Here is a 26,796-nt window from a genome sequence, read left to right as displayed (position 1 = left end):
CTGGAGTTACAAAATGTGAGAATTAAGCTGCTTCTGCAGCCCTAATTCTGCCTCTGTTTGCACAAGCATTAAGATACGATCTCCAATGTTACCAAATACTATTCTTTGTCACACATCAGTGCACAGAAGGGACCGTGCTCAGTTTCTCCTCACAGTATTTTGTTTTCTGTGTTCAGCAGATAGAGCCTATCTGTTACATGCTGCTAAAATCTTAAGAAAACAGTTTTTTTCACAAAGTTTCTTTTATAGTATTCACAACAGCAGGTGCAAGCTGCTTCACTGGCATTCATTGCAGTATTTTTCACCATCCTCTTTGTGGGGCACATACTCTGACATTGCTCCCATTTTGCAGGTGAGGAACAGAGGTGCAAGGAGGTTAAAACTGAAGGTGTTCTTTATTTTGGGGTTCCCATTTCAAGACCCCTCAGATCATGCTTTTCAGCCTGCCTCTCCCCACCTATTTCAGTTAACAGCGGTGTGCACAAGAGCATTCCTGCGTGTCAGACACAGGGATCAGAGCAGGCTTTCTGGGAGTAAAGCACATGTAATTAGTGTTCTCAGAACAGGAGAAATGGGTAGCGGCAGAAAAAAATTAGCTTAGCAGACTTGTCTAGAACCACAGTAAAATCATATGGCAAAGGCAGGGACAGGAGCCCATCCTCCATCTCAGGGCAGAGTTGCCTTGGCTGTGAGAAATCCCATCTCCTCCTGCAGCCCCCAGCCTCTCCCTACGCACCTTCCGGAAGTGAAGCAACCTCATACAGTTAGAGGTCTTGTTCACTGTTACCTATTTCATTCATAGTGCTGCTTCATGCCCTTTACAACCATATGATAGGTGAAGCTTTCCACCCAATTCCCCCTACCCACCCATGGTCCTGTCTTCTCATTCTTTTGAGCACTGGAATTCATTTGGCTCCTGTGTGAGTTTGCTTAGGTCATTAGACCAAAATGAAAATACTCTCTAAGTTATTTTTCCACCAGATTATTGCTTGAAAGGGCTCATTGAGGGGTGCCAAGGAGACACTGCTGACATGAAGAGAGAGCTGGATTCCCTGGTCTATGAGAGGAACAGGGACACAGCAGTGCTAGATTAGACCCATTTAAATGGTTTAGTGTCGTGTGCTGAGGCTGTAGTTTCACAAATATGATGAACTGATGCGAGCTGGTTCTCCTGCTGCTATATAAGTCCTTCCCTTCTCATGGCATTGCAGTCCCACTAACTCAAATTTATGAGGCCAGGCAAGGAAGCTTAGTGGAGAACAGATCTGTTCCTTAAAAAAGTAGTGTGGCTTCTTGCTTGTTTATTGTTTGGCTGCATGCATGCATCAGCCATCACCAGGGCTGAAATGTTTCTTGCAAGTGGCAGGTTTCTGGTGTTCATGGGACTGAGCTTTCAGCAAGATGTGATGTTGGGAAGTGTCATGGTTAGGTGTTTAAGGGCCATACCGGTATTAAAAAAAAAAAGAGGTGTTAGAAGACCTGTGCACTGCAGTCCCTTACAGTGACATTCCATAACTTCTCAATGCCCTACATCTCCTTGGCATTTTCATAGACTTGGAGGTGAAACTGCCTTTTCAAGGTGTGCTGAGAAACAGTGCATCATGTAGGCTGCCTTTATAGCTCTGCCTTTTGAATTGAGGATGATGATAGCAGAGCCTTTGTGTCCTGGTGCTGGCACCAGTTTCCACCCAAATGTGGTGACAGCGGAAAAGTGTGGAGAGTGCAGGACTTGGAGCTCTGGATCAGTAAATGCTGCTGCATTTGCAGACTATGGCATCTCTTATTCCAGCCCTAGTCCCTTCTGCCATCTTCCCTCCAACCTGACCCATCCCTGTCCATTTCAGTTTCATTCCCTTCCAGAACTCAGTCTCCAACAGAACCTGGTCCAAGTCATGGTTGCAAGCACTATGAGCCCCAGTGTCATTCTTAAGACTCTGTCTCAGTCTTCAGTTGCCTTCAGCTAACTAACTGAAAATGATACTTACATGAACAGTACTGTTTACAAAATTAACTTCTTCAACAAAAAAATGCAACCGGTTGAGAATGCTTGATTATGTATATTTTTAAGTATTTGGGATTGATAACAATGGTTTTAACTAACTGTACTGTGCATGTTGAATTATGCAGTCCTGGCATGGCTAGTGATTTAAATTAACCTGACCTTTCTTTCTGTTTGTCTGCAGCCCACGACCATAATATAGTATTATAATTGTGAATTATTTGTGATTCTGTGTGAACATGGTTCAGCCCATGGATTGTGACACTGCTGAATTTACATAGCTGCTTGTGCTAGGATATTTGTCTTGGTATTTAATGTAAAGAAACATGGTTTTGCTTCAGTTTCCTGAAGGGAAGCTTTCTAAATCCATGAAGAGTTTTTGAAGAGACGGAACAAAATTTCTGGTATGAGCACTCATTGGGCGTGATTCTTTCTGATCTTTATCTTCTGATCACAATACATTTTGCATAGCAGTTTTTCTGAAAACATTATACAGTACTGTTTTCATACAAAGCAGAAGAAAGTTAACATAAATTTAGTCTAAATCTGTTAATGGATTTTTTCTAGATACACATTCTCATTTCATCTTCTGTGTATAGATTTAAAAAGTAAGTGGTCTGTGCCAGTTTTACGTAAGTCTGTGGTTATGCTGCCCAGGTCAATTTTCTTTGTCCGATGTGATAATTGTCTCTGGGTCTGCCGTTTCCCTTCCTTGGGAAGGTCTAGGTGAGTAACATTTCTGCCTGATTTCTATTAGAGAAACCATCCTTTGGTGTTACCTACTTTCTGTGGATTGATTCCTGTGTTTCCTTCTCCATTTGTTTGCCCAGTAGTTAGTACATTTTAGAGTCTGCCCATCCTTGGCAAAAAGAATATTATACATTTTATTTAATTCTGTCCATCCTGGAAAAAGCGTCAACGTTAAGTTGCTCATCTCCTGGTACTTGAACAACCATTTTGGTGGTGATGAGAGCGTTAACCCCTGCCCAGGCATCACCAAGTGGCTTTTTTATTTCAGGGTGTTGGTAGGGTGCTGCAGAACTGAGGAAAAAATCTGGACTGTAGTCCTGGCTCAGACAGCAATGTTCCCAACTATGAGTGTTCATTAGGGCACAATCAGGGCTGTTGGCTCTGTGAGGACAGACCTTAGCATGGATCCAAAGTCCACCCAGGACCCAAAGGCAAAGCTGGAGACACACTGCAACATACCTACATGGGGTCTGTCCAGGTCTGAGCTGAAATGGGGTTCCTGCTCCTATGGGCAAGTGGTGCTGAGGGAGACCTCAGGCTGGCCAGGGCTACTGGGTCATGTTGGTGTCCTCAGTGTTCTGACAGTATGCTGTCAGAGAGGTGTGTCCATTAAAGAGGAACTTGGCCTTCTTGGAGTCCCTGGCAAGGGACCCCTGAGCTTTCTTTAGGCAGCCTAAGTCAAATACTATATGGACATTGCTACTTCTGCATTCTGTGCTGGGGCATGCTGGAAGGTAGGCATATTGGAGTTTCAGACTTCTCTTCAGACAGCATCAGCTACTCACATATCTCCTGAGAAAGAAAGCATTTTTGAAGCTTTTTTCCTGGTGCTAAGCACTGGACGGATATTTCCAGCCTTCCCTGCTTTAGGTCTGGTGCTTTAGGTATGTGCTGCACTTCCTTGTTAACAAAACCTTTTGTTTGTGAATTCTGAACTATTTAAAAAGAAATGTGCAAAAATCCTTAGCAGTGCAATTTTGAAGGTTTCAATTTATCTATTGAGATTGAACTCATGTGTGTCAAAACCGCTGTTTTAATGTGGTGAAATATGGGCACATCCCTTTTCCATGTAGTTTTCCAAATGGAAAATCACATTTTTCTTCTTCTCCTGGAATGATTTCAAGACTTAGTGGGGAAAAAAAATCGACTTCTGGTTGCTTTAAAATAATATGTTTGTCAAGAACATAGAGTAGCATAGCAAGTACTGAGACCGAGAGAGAAAATAGCGCAAGATTCAGCTTGGGGAAAGTAGGAACCAAGTAAAATCTTGATGCATGTGATGGAGTCTTTTAAAGACATGGATCCTGGAGAAGCATGAGCAGGATCTGGCTAGGAAGACACAAGGGGTGATTGCAATTGGAAGGTTACCTTCAGAGGAGACCAGGAGAACATCTGCATCTCAAGGTCAGGTAGAAATCGAGCCATGAACAAATGCAACTGGTAACAAACAGTTGGTCATTAGCACATAACTCCTGGTTGGAATCTTCTGTCCTGTGGCTCTGTTAGGAAAGTCAGTGCATGTCCTTGAGATGATATCTTGGAGGATGTGAAAGCCTGCAGTGGGACAAAAGAGTATTTATTTCTGGAGCTTTCTGGCAGCTCTGCTGTGGTTTTCTCCCATCAGGGACTATTCATAATTTCCTCCATAAGGAGATTTTGTTGTGTGAAATGTCATGTGTGAATGTCTCATCATGAAACTGCTATGATGTGACTGACAAGATGCTGTTTGCCAGGAAAATATGTTGGGCTCTACTTTAGAGACCATAAATTGGGGCCAGAGTAGGTACACAGCATATTCTGCTGAGGAGCAGCTCAGCAGTGTCACTGAGGTGGTGACAACCGTGGTGGTGGACACCAAGTGTCTCCTGATAAACAGTCTGTGGGACAGCTGGGTAAAGAATGTATCAAAACAGTTATCTCCTAGCATTTGAATAAAAAATGTTTTCTTTTCATTACTAAGAAACATGTATGTAATGTAAAATACTTTAATATGAAATACCAGTCACTATGTAGTGAATAATTCCAAGTACTTTCATCTGCTCAGATAACTGTTTCTTAGCGCTTTTCTTGCAATAAGGGCAGTTTTGGGGTGGCATTTCACCTTTTCTTACTTCCAGCCTGAGGAGAAGTAGGGGTTGTGTCCTAGATGAACTCTGCTGGTATGTGTCCATCTTACCTGTGATGGTTTGGGTGGAGTTTCCACTCCACTGGCCATGGGGGTGAACAGGTTGTGAAGTTTAAAGCTGAGCTGATGAAGTTCTCTGTGGTGCATCTGAACCAGAGCTATACCAGTTGTTTTCAAGAAAGATTTGAAGAGACAGTGCTTCATCCTGATCATTTTAGCATTCAGTTATTGTGATTGCTGTCCCAGGCTTCCCCCAGAGAGTTGAGCTCAGACTTAAGGTTGACACTGGTGTGTTACCAGAAAAAATACTTCCCATGTATTTGCTTGGATTTGAGGTGACAGGGTACAGTTTGGCTATAGGAATTCCAACAGGGGTATTTAGCATCTACTGTTGATTATTCTCCTCTTCTAACTTTGTTTGATCGTTTTTGTAGCAGAAAATGCCAGTGGGTGAACGCCTGATGCCTTTAAAGTCAATGGCAAAACTCCTACTACATTCACCGAGCTTAGAATTTCTTACTTACTGTGGTCAGTCTTTCCTCACAGTTACTAAATAACAAACAACTGCATAATTCACAAAGGAATCCAAACGTATTTGTATAACCTCCTTGGTGAGAAATAACAAGTAACATTCAGTAATAAATTCATAGTCTTGCTACAAATGATGTATGAAACAAAGAAAGGTGAACAGTATCTGATATTCTGTATTCAAGAAACAGCTGGACCAGCTGTGACCTGACCAGCACTTTGGGTAGAGGATTTGGAATGAAACAAATATTGTATCTCTGCCATGAGCAGATCATAGTCTCCTCAAGTGCAGGTGCTTTCTGTGCTAGGAAGAGACATCTCATGTTACCCTGCCCTCTGGAGAACCATGAAAATACCCAGTTTTGAAGTAGCAGTGGCTGAATGTAGCCAACAAATTAGGTTGCTAATATTGTGGAAGGTCATTACTGACTCCATATGTCCTCTGGTAATGACATCCTGGTTCTGGAAACACACTCTTCTTTTGCGTCATCTGCACAGGTCATTAGAAATTATAAGCATGACTTCTTGGTGTGTACTCAGTCTTGAAGGGGCTATGTTCAAGCTGTGCAGTAGCTGAGGAAGAGATTTCTTGGCTTTCCTCATGGTACCGCCTGTATTTCAAGCAGCTGAACAGTTCAGGGCAGTGAAAAATCTATGTATTTTTAGGGTGGTTTTTGTTTTTGTTTTTTAACTTTGAGCAGAAGAATCAAATTCAGTTCCTGAAAAGAGTTTTTAGCATATCAGGGAAATGGCTGTGGGCTATATCAAAGCTTTCAAGTCTCCTGAGGCCAGAGCTCATCCTTCCTTCTGTCTTGGAAAATGCCATTCCTGTTCCCCCTTTCTTCATTCTAGTTAGTGTTGAAGTGACAACAGACAGGGGAGTGTGGGTTGTAAGGGGAAGGAGGAGCTGATGACCCCTTGATTAATGTACGGAGAACAACCAGATGCTGTTTCCTAAATGTTCAATTGTTGGCAGAAATTAAGCAAAACTAAGCAAGAAAAACAGTATGTTATTTTTTGTTAGGTGAGTGAGGTGCATCACTGTCACTCCAATAGAAAAGTTCAAGTACCTTTGGAGCATCATTGCATCTGGCTGATCTCATAGGCATTACGGTTGAGAGCATTTGATTTCATGAGCTCTGAGTTGTAGACCCTTGTTTCTGAAAGTAGATGCCAGAACATTATCTGATGCCTTTCATTAATAAGATTTGGCATATGTGAGGAGGTTTTGCCTGGAACAGCTATCCTGATGTGCAGAGTGTTTGTACGTTGCATCTGAAGAACATCCGTGACCGTCACCCCCTGCACAATGTCACTGATGGTTGTGTAGTGAAGTATTCCTAAACAAATACCACTGCACTCTTGGACTTCACTGCTTTCCAGATCATTCCGAAGTATAAATCACTGCTTTGGTTTTGACCTAGAATGCTTTGCATGTTACATATCAGTACCTGAGGAGTTTCTTACCACCTTACTAAGGGTCTGCTACTGATCATACATAAATTTCATGGGAATGGGGCTGGTGGGGTTGTTGTCCTCTGTAGGACTGCTTGAATTCATTTGCACTCATGGTCCAGGAAAGCACTAGTTTGTTAACCATGGGCCTCTCAAGCTTTGGGAAGTGTGTGTTAGGGACAAGGGCTTTGGGGAGATAATTTCTGCTTGCCCTACTTGATCTACTTATATTTGTTCATCTCATGTAATTTTCTGGCACCTCTTGCCTTGGTAGCCAAGCATGTTTCTCAGATGACCATGGCTTTTTTCCCTCTTGTCCTTTTAAATAGTCTTTGCTCCTTCCTTTTAAATCAGTCTTTAATAAAGTTGAAAATTCTTGCACAGGGCTTTATAAACATGTGTTATTAAATTTTAAATCTGTTTTGAAAGTGCCTCTATCCTACTCCCTCCTAGTAAAGTGACCTTTTTAAATGGAGGGAAGTGGGTTTAGATGACAGTCATGATAAATGCGGTCATGTTCACTCAATAAAATAAGGCCCAGTGCATTTGAGGATAAATCAGTGAAATGTACAGCCCCACCTGTCTGTCTCCATCATTCATTTCCACTGTCACTTTCACAGTGGCTGATGGATCACAGTTGCTGTAAAATTAGACAGCCTTTAATCTCATTTCATCCTGATTAGCTTCTCCTTACCCTTTCCCTCTAACTCACTGACTGACACGCTAAAAACTCACACCGGGCTGTGTTTGAGCGTGGAGTACAAACTTCTCTTCAAATACCCTTTTCTGTGGGGCAGGCAGGTGTTCCACTGAGTTGAAATCGAAAAATGAGAGGAGAGGGTTTCCAGATTATTAAGGCAAAACAGCAGACAAGGGCTCATATAAAATTAATGGAAGCAGCAGCCTGGCCAGAGTGTGTGATGGGCCAGATTCTTCCTGTTACACCTTGCCAAGCCCCTGGTGAGTTTGAGAAGATTCTTCCTACTAGAGACGTAATGTAGCATGCTCATTGCCATGTGAATTTCACTGTATCTGTGACAAGTTATGTCCTATATGGGTGTGCGTTCAACAGGAATTAAGAGTTTGCAGCACAAATTTGCTGGTGCTTTCAATGGGGCTTTTTGTAGCAGTAAAAAAAGTTGTTCGTTCACATAATTTCAGTTCCTGTGTACAAGTCATGATTCTGAGGGACACTGAAAATGGCCAGGGAAAAAGACTGCAACACTGATGATTTAAGAATTCAGTGTCAAAATTCCTTCCCCTCTTGGATGTCCACAGTGTTGCTCTGTCCCCCCTGTTTTGTCCAGGACCTTCCAGCCCTGTGGGCAGATTCATGAGACCCGAGAAGAGAGTTTTCCCCAAAGCTCTGTAAGAACCATAGGTCATAGTAGAGGTCTGCAGTGTTTTATTGCAGTCACCTTTCCTTCTGAAGTCCAAATACTACCCTTCTTTCTAAGGCAAACTTACCATTAGCTTTTCCATAAAATACAGATGGCAGTGTGGGTCATTTGGGCCCAATCCCCTATCAGTGGGAATGTTGCCATACACAGGGAGCCAGGATCAAGTCCTTAGTTTTCAAGGTTTAATTATCATCATAAGTGTGGGAGTCTTACTACATAGTTGATATGCATAGTAACAGCAACAAAGCTTAAAATATAATTTCTTCCTCTACTGGCCCTGTTTTTATCAATATGGAGGATAAAAAAACAAAAAATGTCTGCAAAAATGAAAAAACAACGTGGAAAATATGCATGTGTGCTGCCTGCAGGCAGTGTTTCTGATGAATGCTAGGTCTGTCCAGACTGACCAAAGGAAGAGCCTGGTTGAGAGTACAACCATTGGCTTGGACCTGATTTGAAACCATAAGGGAGCATTGGAAGAGGTAAGAATTGAAGCCCCTGCAGACTGATCCTGGGAAGTCTCTTCTTGAAAGGGTCCTAAAAAGCATCTAAGCAAAGCAGCAAATTTCCCAAATTCATTCTGTAGTACAGCAATCCACAAAATCAAGCAAATTACTGGGTTTTGGGAGAGATAATTTTAAATGGAAAAATGTCTGAGATTAAAGAATAATAAAAATACAGTGTGGGGGCTAACAAGAAAACAAAAATCCTCTCAGTCTTTCATGGCACTGTAGGAATCTATAGGTAGCAAAATCTTAATGCATTGCCTAGTATAGGGTTATTTCCCAATTATATAAAGTGAGCAGTAACAAATAACCTTAATTAATGAACTTCTATTGTACATGGCTGCTCAGTTCAAGAACTGCTTCACTTACATGACTTGTAAGAGCACAGACTATGAAAATTATATTCGACCTTTACAAGAAACTAAAAATGTACCTTACTTATTTGTCATTGCCTTGGTGAAAACTTCAGTAAGAAGCTTAAGTGAGCCCACTTGATCTTTAAGAAAATGTGTCCTAAATAATAAAGCTGTGCGTATTTCTTATTATTATTTGCATATGCTATACTGCACAACTGCATTCTGAGAAAAATAAAAGATAATAAAACAAATGAAATGAGAGATGTATCACCCAAAATAATCCAAGTGTGAGATAGGCTGACTCTTTTTTTTTTTCTTTTTTTTTTTTTTTTTTTGGCATTGGCAAAAGAGCACAAAGTAAGAGCTGGCCCTGAGTCATATTGATTTCCCACTGCACTGGTTTCCTAAGTGCTCTGTTGATCCGTGTCAAGCAATAAGTTCCCTGCCTGTACATGCACATCACCTCCCCATTTGTCCTCACCTAGATTTAAGGTGCCCATATGATGAGCTGAACAAGGACATAATTTTTCCTGCTGGTGTCACTGGGCCAAAACTATTCTATGTGGTATGATAACTAATGCTGTGTAAGTTTACATTTACCATATAATATCCAAATAGTGCTTTATGGCACACCACAATAATATGTTCATATTATGTATATATAAGCCCCTGTCTCTTTGTCTTAGTACTTGCAGTGGAAAATGTAAATTTTTAAAAAACCCTATTCTTATGACTTTAGTTGGTCCGCAGTAATCCTGACACCTCCAAAAAAAAAAAAAAAAAAAAAAAAAGGATACTGAAAACCTAATACCACATTTTTGATCTTTGTTAACAAAGGGCTTCCTGATTAGATGAATAGAAAATGTGTGGTTGTGCTGCTAATGACATTGTACAGGAAATTAAGCGTATACATTTGGAAAAGGCATTAAATCAGCAGGACCTTAATTTAAAAACTTAAAACTGTATGGAAATGCAGCTTGTTCATTGCTGTGTAATAGAAAGCTTCTGAACACACTGACTTTTCTTGTGGAAACATTACCACCAGAACAAAGCTGGGCTGAGGTTTTTTTTTAGTGTTTCCTAGCATACTAGGATTCCTAGTATCTGCCTGTTTTCAGGGAAATATCAGGAAACTTCACCCCTTTTTACAAGTTCTTTTTAGGGATGCATATACAGCAGTTGGCCATGCTGGGGGTGCTGGGGGGCCAGAAATGGATCTTTTTTCCTCAATTATTTGCAAGATTGAGTAACATAAGACTGCTATATAAGTGGCTATGTCTGCTGCTAATTCAGTGGACGTGGATGCTTGGAGTAATGCATTCCCCTGTTATTTCCTACAGATTTAATACTAGTTTTTTATTTTGTACCTTTGGAAATACTTGATGGACTTGGTACCTTGAGCTGACAAAGAATTCTTGCTTTACTTGCAGTTATGCCATATAACAGTGCTCATCACTGTGTCGTGGAAGTGGAAAACTTCTTGTTTGTGCTGGGAGGAGAAGACCAATGGAACCCTAATGGTATGTATAGAACATTAAAAGACACAAGCAGCATTTGCCTTCCTGGGTCTGTCTTTCCGTCAGGTCAGCTGCTGTAGTCATTACCAATGGATTTTGAGGACCCTCAGCCTAGTTGTTGAACCTAGGAAGGGCTAATTTTAGATGCTGATGCAATAAATATCCAATACTTCAGCATTAGCATCTCCGTCATTCATGAGCTCCCACCTCCCTTGAGAAGTGCCACAGGCAGCAGAACAGACTCTTGCATGCATGCACCAGGCAGCAGCTGTTAAGAATTTTAACCTTCATTTCCAGTCTCCTTCCAGTCATAATATAATAGTGCTATTGCAGTAGATGAATGCTTCTTTTCTATTGTCAGACCAGATACTCGCAGCTGAAGTTGTTAATGTGTTAATTATCTAGATTCTGAGATTCTTAAACTGGTCCTCTTTTCAGTCTTTTGCAAGAGCTTTTCATATAGATTATCTGCTGCTACCTTCTTTGATTTGATTACTTCATAAATTTACTGCAATGAGAAATTAAACAATTTAACAGGCTTCTGAGCAACGCAAAAGGAGAATACCATGCCTTGCAAAATTCAGAAAATTGTCAAGACATTGTTAAAAAGCTTGCACACGAAGAAAGAGTTGTAGTTGTAGCAGTCTGTGTAACAGAGATAATTATGACTGAGAAACCATAAAACAGCTTGCAGGTACACATTTTTACTTTAAAACACCAGAGGATCCAGCTGAAATTGCATATACTGCATATATTTTATTGTGAATGCCCCATTTCAGCATCTGCACTAAGCCAAATTATAGAAAATTGTTACATCTGTTCACTTCCCAAAACCTGAGACAAACAATCCAGTCCACCCTATTAGCATATTTCCGGTGTAGTTAAAAAGATGGCTAAACATCTTAGGAGAAGAGCCCTGCAGTTCTATTGTTGCATCTCCTTTATATTAAAGAGAAGATAGTGTGATATCATCAATGACAATTTTTATTAGGAGCATCAGACACATCCAAAAACTGAGGGCCCCTGTTGTGCTTGGTGCATACGGATAGTAAGGCGCAGACCTTGTTACAGACAGTTTATAATTAAATTGAGGATAAAAGAGAAGAAGTGTGATTACCCACAGAATAAGGATGTGGAAACTGAGTCTCAAGGTGATGGAGAGATGTTAGAAAGGGTACATGCCCTGCATAAAAGGTAGGAGTCAAGTACAACTGTTTGTGTGATAGATAATGTGTTAGGTCTAAGGTCACCTAGATGAACGCCTGAGCTGAAGGTGTTGCTGAAGACCTCTAACATTGTCCTTGTTCTGTGAATACCAGATTTTTCTGTAGGGAGGATAGGAATAAAAGATAGGAGCATCGCTGATTCTGATCTCCTTCTGAATTTACTCCAAGAGAAATGGATCTTACTGGTCACAAAAAAAGTGAACATCCTGTGTTATTACTGGGCTATTTCTTTCATGGAACTGATAGGCTCTCAATGTGCAGCTGCATGGGAACCACTTGCACATTGCCTCTTGAGTTTATGTAAAAACTCTTGTCTGCTCTTGTCACAGCACAGAAGTGTTTTCAGATTGACACTATCTGGAACTGTCTTATCAGGGCTTTCAGTTTCAGGGCTTTTCAGTAAGAATGTATCAAGTGTTTTCCCAGTGGAAAGAATCACCCTTAAGGTGGGGGCAGTGGAAGGAACACCCTAAGTTTCTTTATCTGGCAGACCTACAGATATTTGAGAATCTGGGTGGGCTCCAAGGAGCACCCATGCCCCTTCTGTGCTGCTCCTTGACTCCTAGAGAGCACAAGAGACCTTTTTTCTCACTTTTTCACATCCTCTTGTGACTATACCTTTCCATTCACAAAGGATCCCTGCCTGAGTAAACACTGATGAAAGGAGGTTGCAGAACACGGGCATGGATTTAAGACTGACTTTCATAACCTTCAGACACCTTTTGGCTTGGCTGTAGAGACCTTCCTTTAGAGTGCAGAGAGCAGCATCTGCCTCCTTTTGTCCCATCATTCTGCTAATTGCTAATGCTGATTTATGGTCATTTGTTACAGTTTCTTCATTCTGACAGGTGCCTCCTAGCATGTTTAACTTCCTGACTGAAGAGTAAGGCAAAATAAAAGATACTTTCTTTCAAACTGAAGTCCAAAATTAAGCTGGAGTCAAACAGGTTACACCAGGCAGCCAAAGTGGGTTAGCAAGTCCATCTCCTGCCATCACAGGCCTCATGTAGACCCATTTTCTAAATTTTCTAAGCTATTTCAAAAAGCAGTTGAATATTTTAGCCCCAGATACTACTGTTGGAAAGCTGTTACAGAATCCAATTGCTTTAAATGAATAGAAGCCTTATTCTAATTCCCAGTAAAATGTATTCTTTGACTGTCTAAGTCACCTTGTTCACATGCCAAAGTTGGCCTTTAGCTTAATAGTTTTTCCCCTCCTGGAGATTTTCTCCCCTAGTCTATTACAGACAGTGCTTCCATCCCCTTTTAGCTTTTGTTTTCCTAGGTACAACAAGCTAAGTTCTTTTTCTCCTGTGATAAGGTAAACTTTCTGTTTCTTCTGTCACAATAGTAGCTCTTCATTCTGCCTGTCCTGGTTTAATTTCATCTCCCTTCCTGTGAAGCAACAATATTTTGTATCCTGTATTCCCACTCTAGGCTCACTACACCCTTCTCTTTCTAATCTGTGCTATCCAACTTTCTACACACATGGCATTTGTTAGTGACTGTGTTTGACATATGTCAGGAGGCCAAGGTCCCCAAGCCATGGTTTTGTTCAAGAACAATTAAAAAGCTGCTATATAACCAGTGACCACTGAAGTCCCCAGTAACTCTGAAAGATGTAGTGAATCTGACAGCATTAAAATCTCCTGCTAGAAGTACAAACTTACGATCAATACTTACATTGTTTTAAAATGCTGCTTTTTTAAATAGAAACAGATGAATATATGTCCTAAACAGTGAGACCTACAGCCAGGCAGATCCCTGCTGTTACTGTTTCACTTTTTATTAAATATTTAGCTTTCAATGGTTCTTTTTCTAAACTGTTTGTGTAGACTGAAGGAATTCAGCAAGGGACCAAAAGCAACGCCGCGCTTCACCGAGCTCTGTGGCAAAAGGACCAGTTGCCCTGTGTGTACAGGGATCTCACCCTATGTCTTCAGATTTGTTTGAGTGGTGCTCAGCATATAAGGCTTTGTTCCTCACTAGGCACCACACTGAATTTGATGTTGCTTTATTCATCAGTCTTCTGCTTTGCCCTTCTTACATAGAACAGGCTCATACATAGTGAGAGAATGGGTTTGCTTTCAGAGTGGCCAACATGGTTTCTTTCTCTGTTTCCTTGTAGAACATGATCTTAAATTATTATGAATATAAATTCTAGATGTGTTGTTATTCTTTTCTACAGTCTTGATGGCATATTTACACATGCTGAAGTAAGTGTGGAATGAAACAAGCACAGCCAGCCAATCCTACAGAGGCTTTTCCAATGCAAAAATATTCTCCTTGCAGAACACCCAGTGACCATTTATAGAACTGTGACATATGCAGTTGGGTTATTCTTCTGGCCTGTGAAGCCTCTAATTCAATTTTTTAGTCACACATATATCAACAAAGGTTTCTGTTTCCAAGATCCTCATCTGTTGAAGTCTCAGGTGTTACAGAAAATTGCCATACACTCTCTTGCTTCAGTTTTCATGCTTTTATGTCAATCTGCATATAAAATAAGGTGGAATCTTAATATCATGAAGGCATGAGTACAGTTCTTGGGCTTGACAGCAGGGATAAGCTAGTTAGCTGGTGTGTGTTGCTCATGTTTTATATTTTAGCTAACACAACTGGAATAAAACTCTACGAGTGTATTCCCCCTTCAATGCACGTGTGTAATTCCTTCTAACTTAACACTGAAAGTAGCTGGTAGAATAAACCATCTAGTGCAAACACTGCATACCCCATGCTGATGGCTTATGCAGCTCCTGGTTATTTACACATAGAGATGATGTGAGGAGAAAGAAAAGTACATGTTCTCCCTTTGGGTTTTTTTTTACCGGACACCAAATACTCTCATCATAAAAATACCGTAGGGATGACCTCTTTTGGGTTGTAATTTTGTTTAGTGCTGTGATTTATTGTGGCTGGAAAAGTACCACAGCATCTATAAGTAAATTTAAATACACATTTTCAAGATCTTATTACAGAGAGCAAGAATAATCTCTTATCTGCTTTTACTGCTAACAATTGGTAATTCAAACCTTGCAGTGCCCCATTTGTTGAATTATTACTATACACATAGTGTAATCATACATTGTTGTAAAAGGGGGAACCCTTCATAAAAGCTGTCAACTTGTGAAGTGTGTGTAATATATATTACAATCATGATGTTAAATACATGAAACAAACAGCTGAGTGTCAAAATAATCTATCTTTACAGGGAAACACAGTACAAACTTTGTTAGCCGATATGATCCCAGGTTTAACAGCTGGATACAACTTCCACCCATGCAAGAGAGGTAAAAACCTGCTATTACGTGTTGTTCAATATATGTTTTATCATCCTAAGAGCAGTTGAAGTTTGTCTTAGTTCTTGGAATAAGGAGGTCTACAGAGGCACTGAAAATACTGATATAAAGGCAGCATGCAGTTGTGTCCCATTTTTTTCCTAATTTTTTAAACTTTCCAGATTCAAACCTCTGTATGCCAAATCCTGTAGTGCTAATTCATACCAAATAACCATGGGCTTTGTGCAATTACTGGTTGCCTGAGTATGGTCTGAAGGAGTTTTCTGAATGCTTCATAGTGTTCTGTCATGTTCCCTGATGGAAATGTCATTATGAGTTTGCTGTAAATGATCAGTATAGTAAGATATCTTGTGGGGAACTGAAACTTCCACATGTTGACCTCATACTATTTCACCACACCAGCCATGAAGACCTATCCTCAACATGACTCACCTTGTCAGAGGACTCCTAATCCTAGTTGGTCTTTGAGTGAAGTTGTTGTCAATCAGTGTATATTAGAGAAGCAAACATTTTAATCTTAACTGTGTACCATAGAGTGGAGGTGCAAGTAGACTTAAGCAGTGGATGGTAAAGGTTATGTAAATTTAACTCTGGATCCCAAATCCTAGCTTGGCAGATAAAAAGTCTGCCAAGCCTAAACTGAATGATGAGTGTTTCCTAAGAAGAATCTCAAAGGCCAATGTCAGAATGTTGCTTCATGAAAGTGCATTCAGTGTCCATCCTTCAGCTCAACACCCATCTTGTCATGCATCTGACATACGAGAGATCTCACACCACCTTCCTAAAACACTTTCCTTGTTCCATTTGCTGTCAGTATTATAGCTTTTTCTCTCTTGACTGGTCCCAGTATTAGGTGTCTGGCAGTTGTTAATACATTGAACTCAGTGTAACCTTCTGATTCAAGGTGTGTATTATGGAGATGCATGGAAATATGTGTGTTCTTTCAAATATCCAGAGGTAAAATGTCAGTCTACAGAGTTTTTGAAGGGCCTTTGTTCAAGATTCAGTTTGATTGACAGAAGTCCATATGCAGACCCATGTGTTATGCTTGTAACCAAAAAATTGTGCATTTCTCCACTGCATGAACAAGCATAAGTGGAATAGATCTGAGAAGGTTCCCTGGTGGAGGTGGGTGAACTGATAAAATTAGCCATATAAATAGAGGTAGGAGTAGGATCATAATTCATCATAGTCTCTTGTTCTCCTTCCCTCCTGCCAGCACTGTGGGACATCTCCAGAGCTGGGTTATTGACCATAAAACAGAGGGACCCCTTCTCATCTGGTTCAGCTCCCTGGACTGCGTCACCACCAGCTCAGGTGTTGATGTGGGGGAGACAGGAGGTGTGCAGGAGATTGTGCATTGCCATGCAGGTCATCCTCAGGGAACCAGGAGGCTGACTGGTGTTTGTATGGAGACCTAAGCTCTTCTGTGGAGCCTAATCTGTGCCCTTGATACACCCATTGGATATCTGCCAGCAAAACTCTTGAGGAGTATGTGCAGCAGGCTGAATGGTCGGGTTATTTTGGCAAAGAAGGTAAAAGTAGGTAGTTGAGGGCTGGAGTAAGAAAGCAGTAAGAGTTATTCTATCTCCACAGCAACCAATTGCGTTTCACTAGAAAAGCATTTTACAATTGCAGGTGCCAAATATGACTTGCCTTGTGCTTTGGTAGAACCTACCTCCTTCAGCCATAAGTCAGAAACTCCACTGCACTTTGTGATCACTTAGCTGCTGCCCAGTAATAAACTGGAATGTATAACTTGAGATGGTCCGCTTATACATAGTTCCTTCTGCAAGGAGATTTTACTGTGATGCTAATTGTCACCTCTTTTGTTTGTGGAACAGAACTCGTAGGCTTGCCTATTATTTTCCTCTAAAGGTTCCTCAGCATTTGGGCTAATGCTGGAAAATTTTAAAATTACTTCCTGAAATGGTTTTAATGGTTTATTTGCTGAATCCAAGTGACTTCCTCAGAGTTGTTGCTGACCTTAGAGGTAGGGTCTAGCCAAATTTTGGAAGATCATACAAACGAGAGAGCTTTTATGCAGTCTCCTTTCTCAGCTCCTATAGTCAGATGAAATTCCCATTAAAGTCAACAGGCTATTTTTCCCCCACTAGGAATACAGGGTCATGCCCTGTCTCTGCTGGCATAATGCAGGCACCACTGACAAGACATACTGTTTAATGGGTTTTTCTGAGTCATTATGGTCCATCAAGTCAAAACCTACTTTGTAATTTTAGTCTGAGAATAATTGTCTGTATAGACTATAATAATAGCTCCTTTGAAACGACTGCCAGGTAAATGTGGGTCTCATTCACAGGCAGTATATTCTCAAGCTGAAAATCTGTATGAAATATTTGATGAGTAAACTTTTATCTCATATGCTAAAATCCATATCTGATTGATTTTACTATATGAGCTATAAAGAAAAGTCTCATCCTGTTAGGCATCCATAGTTGTTAGTCTGTTTTCTTTAAAGCCAAGTTTAGTTTCTTTTCATTTGAAGAACATCTCAAAAATACATGCTTTTGAAAACTGTGTACTATTTTCAGGCATGCATCGTTTAGAAAAGCAACAAATGGCTCATCAGCTTTTGAAGTACACATCTTCCTGACAATGAATAGCAATGGGATGCTTTTTGGAGAGCAATTAATTTAGACTAACATGCCTGCTGAAGCAGTGGTCTTTGTAGCAGATGTATATGAACTCGTGGCCTCAGATAGACACCTCAGTACTCCTGATTCTTGCCCACTTAGCCCGGAGCTGGACAGGGTGTGTAGAACCTGGGTGTGTTTTAATAACAATTAAAGCATTACAATTTTTCTTAGATTCTGAGTTAAAAGTTTTTGCTTAAATACCAGCAAAACCCACAGTGTTGTACCAGGGCCTGAAGTGAGCAGATCAGCATTCTCAATGAGGCTGAGGGAGCTGAAAAAAGAACCCGTAGAAAGAGAGATAAAACAATTTCACGTTTTATTTTAGTCTTTTGCTTTAATAATTGTAGTGTTAACCTTTATTAACATGACTGCAGTTTTTAAAAAGCAAAGCATACACACTAAAAGTGACTTTGAAATCATATCCAGACATTGGGATGATCAGTAATTGTATTGGTAGTTTCAAACCTCAGACTGGTGGTTCTGTTTCTTTTTTGAGGGTATAAATTTGCAATCTGAGGAAATCAGAAAAGATTTCTTCCTTTTATGTGTATGTACTTACAAGAAGAAGTTAGTTGGGTTGATTATTGAGTGGAGGGATGTGAAGGAAGAGCATTTCAGTGAGCAGTGGATGTCAAGTAATTGCAAGTCCTGAAGAAAACCACAAAATTGGATTATTGTCTACATTCAGATCCTGAGGATTCTGGTTATCTGATTAAAATGGCTCGTTTCTCCCCAGTTGGGTGGGGAGAGTTGTGCAAAGATTACTGTACTATATTTTAATCTGAATAGTATTTTAGAGCAGTTTAAAAAGTCAGCACTTAACAGCATGCCCCTTAGACACTGTATCACTGAAAAGTACCAAACTGAAAAGCTCAAAATGTTTGTGACAGGAGCTAGTGAGTATTCACATCCAAGCAGAAGAGTGAAGCGTGCTGGCACTTTTCGTTTTTGCTCCTTATAGTGACACTGTGTGGATGAAACCAGGAGTACACACACACACACACACACACACAGAATAATGTCAGTGAAATCCTACTTAATATGTGATGCCTGCAAGTTCTGTCTCCCTCTGTTTATTAAACCTGAACTAAGAAAAAAAAAACCCAAAAACAAAACCAGGGTGAGAGCAGTTCATTAGTGACTTTGTCCATGAGCATGTCAAGCATTGGCATCTGAACTGACACCCTATGGGTTTGTGCCCTGTGGCTTCCAGACACAGGAGGTTTGGACAATGTGAGTGCCCCCCTACATGGGGGGATATCTAATAGGATGTGAACTCTGCAGCTTTTTCTACTTTTGGGGCCTCTGTGGGCTGTCTTGCCTCTGTCCTGTCACATACTCACAGGGTTCATATAGGCACTTGATTGCCTCTAACAACTATACCCTCTGTGAAATCAGAGTGAAATCAGCAAGCAGGTTTTTGTTGAGGAGACAACACTCAGGCAGACATGGGTGCACATACAATGTAATCAAATAAGCTTTGTTTCCATAGAAAATCAGGCTAAAAACATAGATGCACAATTTGCTGCCCAACCATGCAGAGCAATGTATGCCATCAGCTTCTATCTGCCCATTGACAGATGAATTAAATGGTCTTACTTAATTCTTCAGTTGAGCTGGAGGCACTTAGCAGTGTTCCTGTCCTCCTATTTGTATCTTTTTTTTTTTTTCAGTAGCCTTATCCCTGTGGTGGTGTTCCTAATGCAACAAGGTGTGCTTTCCTGCACCATCCAGGTTGCCCATGTGCAGGCAAGGTGAAAGCAAAGAGGCAGACAGGAGTTGCTCAGTGACCCTGGCTGCTGAGAAGCCCTGTCAGGTGTTCACCATATCCAAAAAGTAAGGCCAGAAACAGCCAGAGTTTGGTCAAATCTGCACTCTGAATGCCCACCCACCCCTACTGTTTCCATGGCTGTATCTTTGTGTCTGCCTGACCTCTCCAGCTTACAAACAACCACCAGCTGGTCTCAGCTACATTTAACAGGAGGAGAGGTGACTCCCAAATGTCAAGGCACGTTAAAAATTTTATGAAAACTAGCTGCTGGGTGAAGGAGAGAGATCTTATTGGTGGTGGCAGGTTAGAGACATGGCACACTGGTCTCTGCTAGCCCACCAGGTCATGGGATAACTGTAGGAAAGGCTGGTAAGGAGCTGGGACACACCAGAGCAAGGTGCATGTGAACCACCACTCATCCTGAATGCCTTGCAGGGGTCTGCAGGATCAAGCCCTTGATGGTGCAGGTGACCATCAAACCTCCAAGATTTACCATGCAGTTCAGGAATCCAAAATTCAGATCCAGGTGCCTGGCCAGGAACCAAAGCATGTTGTGTCAGCCATGGAGAAGGGTTTGGCAAGCTGCAGCCACAGTCCAATGTGCCTGCTTTGCAAGAGCATTCAGAGCCAGACCTTGCCCTGCCTGACCTGCCTGCTTATCTCTGGCCCCACATGCCACTGATTTCACCCAGGAGAAAACTTGAGGTTTGGGACTGGCAGTTCTTGTCGTTCACCATTTTGTACAGGTCTTCATTCTAGCCTAGCTTTGCACTTTTGCAGTCTTCTTTCTCGTATCATTGCAGTTTAAAATTACAGGCTGCTACCCTAGTAAACCTTCTAAGCCAGGGAGCTTTCTCTCAGAGTGGATTACACTAAACAGGGTCTCTCAGTGTTGTCTGCTGCTCTATTTTTGCTGCAGGAACAAACACTCTTAATTTTGTAGGGATGAGTAAGACAAACTAATACATGCCTAGCACTGCTTACCAGAAAAATCAATTATTTTCCTGAATACCTGAGTTGCATGTGAAAGTGGACAGGTGGCTAAAACTTTTCTTAGAAGTAGTTGGATGGAGACAGACATCTTTTTATTTGAGGAGTGGAAGTATAATATTGTGCCTACTGTAAGGAAAGTTGTTCTATTTGCAGTACTGCAGAAAAAAATTATAATTGAAGAAAAATTTTGATGATGTGGTTCTCTTAGTAAATTGGGAACAATGACCCTTGAAGGACCATAAAGAAAGTGAATGTCAAGATAATTTATTATTGTTACATTATCTACCTCATTTTTCACTTTGTCTCACTGAGTTGTTATATCCCTTACAAGGTAATGCCCCAAACATTAATGAATGCCTTTTTGTCTTTCACGGGTGTGAAAAGGCAACAAACATCTTTGAAAAGGGGTATTATCTGCTGGTTTATGTGTGCTTAATTGTTTTTACACCAAAAATGAAGTATCTGTTTGATGTGAAGCATGCATTTGGGTAGAAAAGCAGCCATGGTCTCTAGGGTAGATGTAAGCCTGTGAAGCTCCCTGACACTTCTCTCTGAAACAGCATTTGGAGGAGCTGCTATCTTAGTTCAGAGAGTCATCTGGAGAAGAAAAAACAAACAAACCATGTTTGACATGGCTAATTGGTTTGTTGTTGGCTTGTTTGGCTTTGTTCTTCCCTGTCCTCCAGGAGAGCCAGTTTCTACGCCTGTCGCCTCGACAAGAACCTGTATGTCATCGGTGGAAGAAACGAAACTGGGTACTTGTCCAGCGTGGAGTGCTACAACCTGGAGACAAACGAGTGGCGTTATGTGTCCTCCTTACCCCAACCTTTGGCAGCCCACGCAGGAGCTGTTCACAATGGCAAGATATATATTTCAGGCCAGTGTCTTTTATCATTCCTGCCGTAAGAAAAAACCCAAAACGACACCAAAAAAAAAAAAAAAACCAGAACTCAAGATCATAGAACTAAACTCCCGCTGCAACACAGTGTCTTTATTTCCATCAATTAACAGAAGTGTCTTTACTTTGCAGGAGGTGTTCACAATGGAGAGTATGTCCCCTGGCTGTACTGCTATGACCCTGTGATGGATGTCTGGGCCCGAAAACAGGACATGAACACAAAGCGAGCAATCCACACTTTGGCTGTAATGAATGACCGACTGTATGCAATTGGAGGAAACCATTTGAAAGGTCACATTTTTAATAGGGAAAAAGCATTTCAGTGTCCCCGTCTTCTGATAAAGAGTATTTTTGTTAGACAGTCGTTGTTAAATACATTAAAAAACAGGCAACACAATTTAACAGGACACTTGAGCCAGCAATTTTAAAAACATTTAATGCAAATTATTTTAAAATTATAACAGTACATTAAATATATGAGTAATGAATGCTTTAGATAATAAAAATAAGAGCTTCCATTACTCAAAGGCATGGACAATTTGTCATTACCAAGAATTCAATGAAACAAACAGATTATTCTTTGACCCGAAAGTACCAGCAATACTTTCCTCTGTAAATCATTTTCCAAAATGTGCATTTAGAGACCTGTATACAGAGCAACATAGAAAAGCAAGTTGGTGATGTAATGAAGAGAAAAAAAAAACAACAAACCTTTAGACATTAAATATTAGGATCAGGCTCTTTAAAATCCTTCTTAGTATTAAATGCAACTTGCTAATTATAATCCTTTTCAGAGGTCTCTGTTTTCATCCTTTGAAAAGGTCTCCTCTTAACATAACTACTGTTTAGGCATCCGGTATTTTTGTCTTAATACCTCCATGCCACCACTGTTGCTGTTAAAGAGATTCTGCTTAATCCAGCTACTTAGACAACAAGCACAGCTCCTATTCCTTTGTCCCATGACAGTATTTGACAGTTTATATTCACATTTTTGCTTCTTTGTCCTTTATTGATTGGAAAAAAAAAAAAAAAAAAAAAAAAAAAAGTCTCACAGCAACAAAAGAGGAAATTGTAATGCAAAAGAAAAAGTGATGTTGTTAACTGCGAGTAACACCAGGCCATGTGCCTGGATGACTCCAGCATCTGAGTCCTGGTGAGAATCTGCAGCCACGTGCTGCTTTTGAAGTTCTGAGTGCCTGTGGAGCATAGAGGGACAAAGTGTCACATGTAAATTTTCTCTGGTAAATTATACTGGTTCATAAACCCCTAAAGCCAGGTGTAGGGCTGCTGTGTCTCCTCTCCCCACCCTTGGTTGTGATGGGTGTTCCTGGACTGGACTTTACAGGGGGAGGGAGGTAAAAACTGCTGTACATGTGCACCTGCAAATTTTGTAGAGGTTGCGGAGCTCCACAGTGGTGGCTTTTTCTCCTGCTAATGTGGAAGTCAGCATGTCACACTCATCCTATAGCAAAAGCACATGGTTTGGATTGCTTTCATCCTGCCTTCTCCTTTTTTTCACCTGGTTTCATCTACTGTCTTCTGGTGAGGAGGGACTTGTAATGAACATTGCATTTTTGTCTCTGCAACAGTTGCTGCCCCAGGTGCCTTTGTTACTTATAGAATCATAGAATCATAGAATCCTAGGGGTTAGAAGGGACCTCGAAAGATCATCTAGTCCAACCCCCCCTGCCAGAGCAGGGCCACCTAGAGTACATTGTGCAGGAACGTGTCCAGGCGGGTTTTGAATGTCTCCAGTGAAGGAGACTCCACGACCCCCCTGGGCAGCCTGTTCCAGGGCTCTGTCACCCTTACAGTAAAAAAATTTTTTTCGAATATTCAACTTGAACCTCCTGTGCTCCAATTTACACCCATTACCCCTTGTCCTATCACTGGTCATCACTGAGAAAAGCCTAACTCCATCTCCCTGATGAACTGTTCACTATTGCAAGAGGTATTTAACATCCAAGCTTCTGGAAAGCAGGGAGCTGTCTGTTAAAAGGGCTTTTTGGAAATCTGATTTCTTCTGTACAGTGAGACAAAAGGAAGGACTGCGAGAAAAGAAAGAAAGGAAAGGGGGTGGACTGAAGTGTGGGTGAAATGTGACAATTTCTCCACCCTGGGGGAATAGCAGGACTCCACGGCAAAGGCCTCCTTTGTGAAGCTGTGAGTGTCAGCAGTGCGTTTACTGCATCACAGCGAGTCATGTGCATACTGCAGTTTATTATGGAGCTTTTGACAGATTCTGGGCACACAGCAGTGGCCTTTCTATGGCTCCTTGAAAACTTCACAGCAAAAAAAAAATATTTCATCCGAGCTGTTCATTCCTGACATAAATAGTACTTGTGTGAGCAGCATCATTGTGGTGCACCAATATCGTCATACATACCCTCTTTTTCAGCAAATCTTCTCTTCTCATTTCTGTCATACCTTGGTGGAGAAGACAGTAGTGTCAAATAAAGCACCCTAGCGTATCAGGAAAGCCATGATTTTACCATGGTGGTCTGATAAGAAGGTAGTTTGAGATAGCAAAGGGTCTAAAAATCAGAGCAGAAACCTGGACTCTTGGGTTCTATGTCTTCAGCTCACGTAATTGATACTAGTTGATACAGCTTAAGTGTCTTGAGCTGAGGCCCTTCAGCCCCTTGGTGATGACAAAGCAGCAGTTGAATGGAGCCTTTTTTTGTCTGTCAGAGAAGGATGGGGCCAGTGTTTCAGGGGTTTTTGTATATTTCTTGTCAGAAGATATTGTCATATCACACCTACATGCCAAGGAAACACTTTACCTCAGCTTGAAAACTGAAACTGGTCCTGAATGTCACATCCATCATGCTAAGCATCTTGTCCTTCTGGAACAAAGTGGCATCTGTTGTCTAAGCTCTACCTTGACTCATTAGACATTGGTTTCTGAGTAAAATTTAATCCATTGACTTTTGTATAGGTAAGATCTGCTGACCTTTGAGAAAGTCTGCCAGGACAGTCTTTTCCTACATGTTCAAACTCACATTAGCACAGATAGACGAATAAGAATACTGCTTGAATCTGCTTTCATCATTGAAAGTTTATTACTGAGTGTTATGGTTTGATTTATTCAGCTTTTCTATGTACTTGTGATTTGTAGAAGACTGTGCAACTAATGGTAAAAGCTTTCAGCAAATCTATTTGAACCAAGACAATGAGACATCAATGTTACAGGAGATGGCTTAAATGTACATGGCAGTATTTTCTAGAAGAAAGTTTAACGATGATGTTACAATTGTAATAATTGTACCTGTAATTTAATAAATTTAACAGTAAAGAAAATAATAGAACATGTCATAATGCAAATTCTCTCTTCTCAATGCCCTCATGTAGGTTTCTCCCATCTTGACGTAATGCTTGTGGAATGCTATGATCCAAAAGGCGACCAGTGGAATATTCTCCAGACTCCTATTCTGGAGGGTCGCAGTGGCCCAGGCTGTGCAGTCCTTGATGACAGTATTTACCTTGTAGGAGGATACAGCTGGAGTATGGTATGTACCTGCTTTCTGCAGTGACCCTTCTATTTCTTCTCAGCTCTTGAATCCCATGTGTATGTGTTACTCAGACCGGGATGGAGAGTAGATGAGGAATGAAGTAGCTTCAGGGGCAGGTTTTGATTATTTGTGGAGATCATAGAGTATTTTTTCTCCTTTGTGCTTTCTTATTTATATGAGTTATTATCACACTGTATTCACTGATATGGAGTAATACAAAGGTCAGATTAAATTTGGCACAAGTGATTGATGTGACTGTATGCTTATAGCTCTGCTTATAAGGTGCTTGTAAAGAAGCCTGATTTGCAGAAGGTGGGTGCTCAGCCCACATGAAAACCAACTCTCTTGAAGGGCTCCTAAATTAGAGCTCAAAACCCTGAGTCGCTTTTGGATGACTTTAAAGCTGATGTGTGACTTGGATTTTAATGTGACTTCTTTTTCTATTACAGGGAGCCTACAAATCTTCTACTATTTGCTATAGCCCTGAGAAAGGGACTTGGACAGAACTAGAAGGAGATGTTGCTGAGCCACTTGCAGGTCCTGCTTGTTCGACTGTCATACTGCCAGCCTGTGTACCATACAATAAATGATGGTCAAGGAGTACTGACACGAACACTGATTACATTCGGGAAAATAATGACAGGTGACGTAACTGTTTTATTAGAACAGGATTCCTGTTAAAACAAAGCTATCATAATTGACCCCTTGTTCCATATTTATGCTTTAGGAGCAAACTAAAAGAAAATAAAAAAATAAGTGTTGTCCCATCTCAGATAGGTGCTGGTGTCTTATGAAGCAAGCAGCTAAAACACACCAAACATTACATGCTGACAGACTGCCATTTCAGACTGATTTTAACTTTTTCCTGCTGCAGAGATATTCCTCACATCAAATTTAACTTTAAAAAAAAAATGAAGGCTAAATGTTCAAAAACGGCCTGAAGAGACAAGATCAGTATTGTGCATTGTATCTACCTGCATGTGATCTGTGTTGAAGTCATGAGGATGTTGTTTTCATGAATGCTTCAGAATTCAGATAGTGAAAAGCTCACACTGCATTGCAGAATTGTCTCCTCCTCTCTAATCCTAACCTACAGCTACTTCACATGCTCTGCAAGCAACACAGCATCAGAAGATTATAAAAGGTACAGAAATATCATTCAGTTTTTGCACAGCTTGGCATCTAATACTCTCTGCCTTCAAAGTCCCCATGTGTAAGTGCAGCAGAAAGCAGACTACAATGAAAGCCATGCTTTACAGAGCACTACTTGCAATAGCATCTTAGGGATTAGGATCAAATTCTTCTAATCTCACTTGTGTAAAGTCAGAGTCATTTCACTGAAATCACGAGGTGACTGTTCTATATTAGTATAGCAGAAATTTGGTCCTACACCTTAAATTCTGGGTTTGTAAAGTTATTTCTATGACCACTAAACCAGAAACCTTAATTATTTTTCACTAACCTGTTAGATAGGAGCATTCGTGCTAATTGCTTCCAAAGACAAGAGGACTGCATTTCACTGTAAATGTATTACTTTGGACTCTTAAATGATTATGCACAATTTTGGAGAGACACTGGTAAGTAGGTACAATACTCCTGTGTGGCTGAGCTTAAAAATGTGCTCTGAAAGATTTTTACTATTGATCCATCTTATATGAGGCTAAACTTTCCACTGCCTTATAGCCTGTGTAATTATTTACCCATTGCAAAGCAAGTTCAGAATGCTACCACATGGGACCAATAGCATTTAAAGACTTGCTTCGTGAACCCATAGATGCTTGCACAGATCAGGCTGTCTGTGTTT

At 40.7% G+C, this 26,796-nt stretch overlaps 1 protein-coding gene across 1 annotated transcript in view; it reads left to right on the top strand.

Annotated features, from left to right (window-relative positions):
• KLHL14 (kelch like family member 14) overlaps positions 1-25,737 on the top strand; it is a 59,327-nt gene extending 33,590 nt beyond the window's left edge. The window contains exons 3-8 of the mRNA XM_008497574.2: positions 10,550-10,639; positions 15,074-15,152; positions 21,269-21,459; positions 21,613-21,771; positions 24,832-24,989; positions 25,442-25,737. Coding sequence (XP_008495796.2) covers positions 10,550-10,639; positions 15,074-15,152; positions 21,269-21,459; positions 21,613-21,771; positions 24,832-24,989; positions 25,442-25,582 — 818 coding nt within the window. The 3' untranslated portion in view covers positions 25,583-25,737. The remainder of the gene's footprint in view (positions 1-10,549; positions 10,640-15,073; positions 15,153-21,268; positions 21,460-21,612; positions 21,772-24,831; positions 24,990-25,441) is intronic.
• Positions 25,738-26,796: the final 1,059 nt, after the last annotated feature.

This window comes from Calypte anna, chromosome 2 (assembly GCF_003957555.1).
Source record: "Calypte anna isolate BGI_N300 chromosome 2, bCalAnn1_v1.p, whole genome shotgun sequence".
Classification (NCBI taxonomy): Eukaryota; Metazoa; Chordata; class Aves; order Apodiformes; family Trochilidae; genus Calypte; species Calypte anna.
This window is presented reverse-complemented; position numbering and strand designations above follow the sequence as displayed.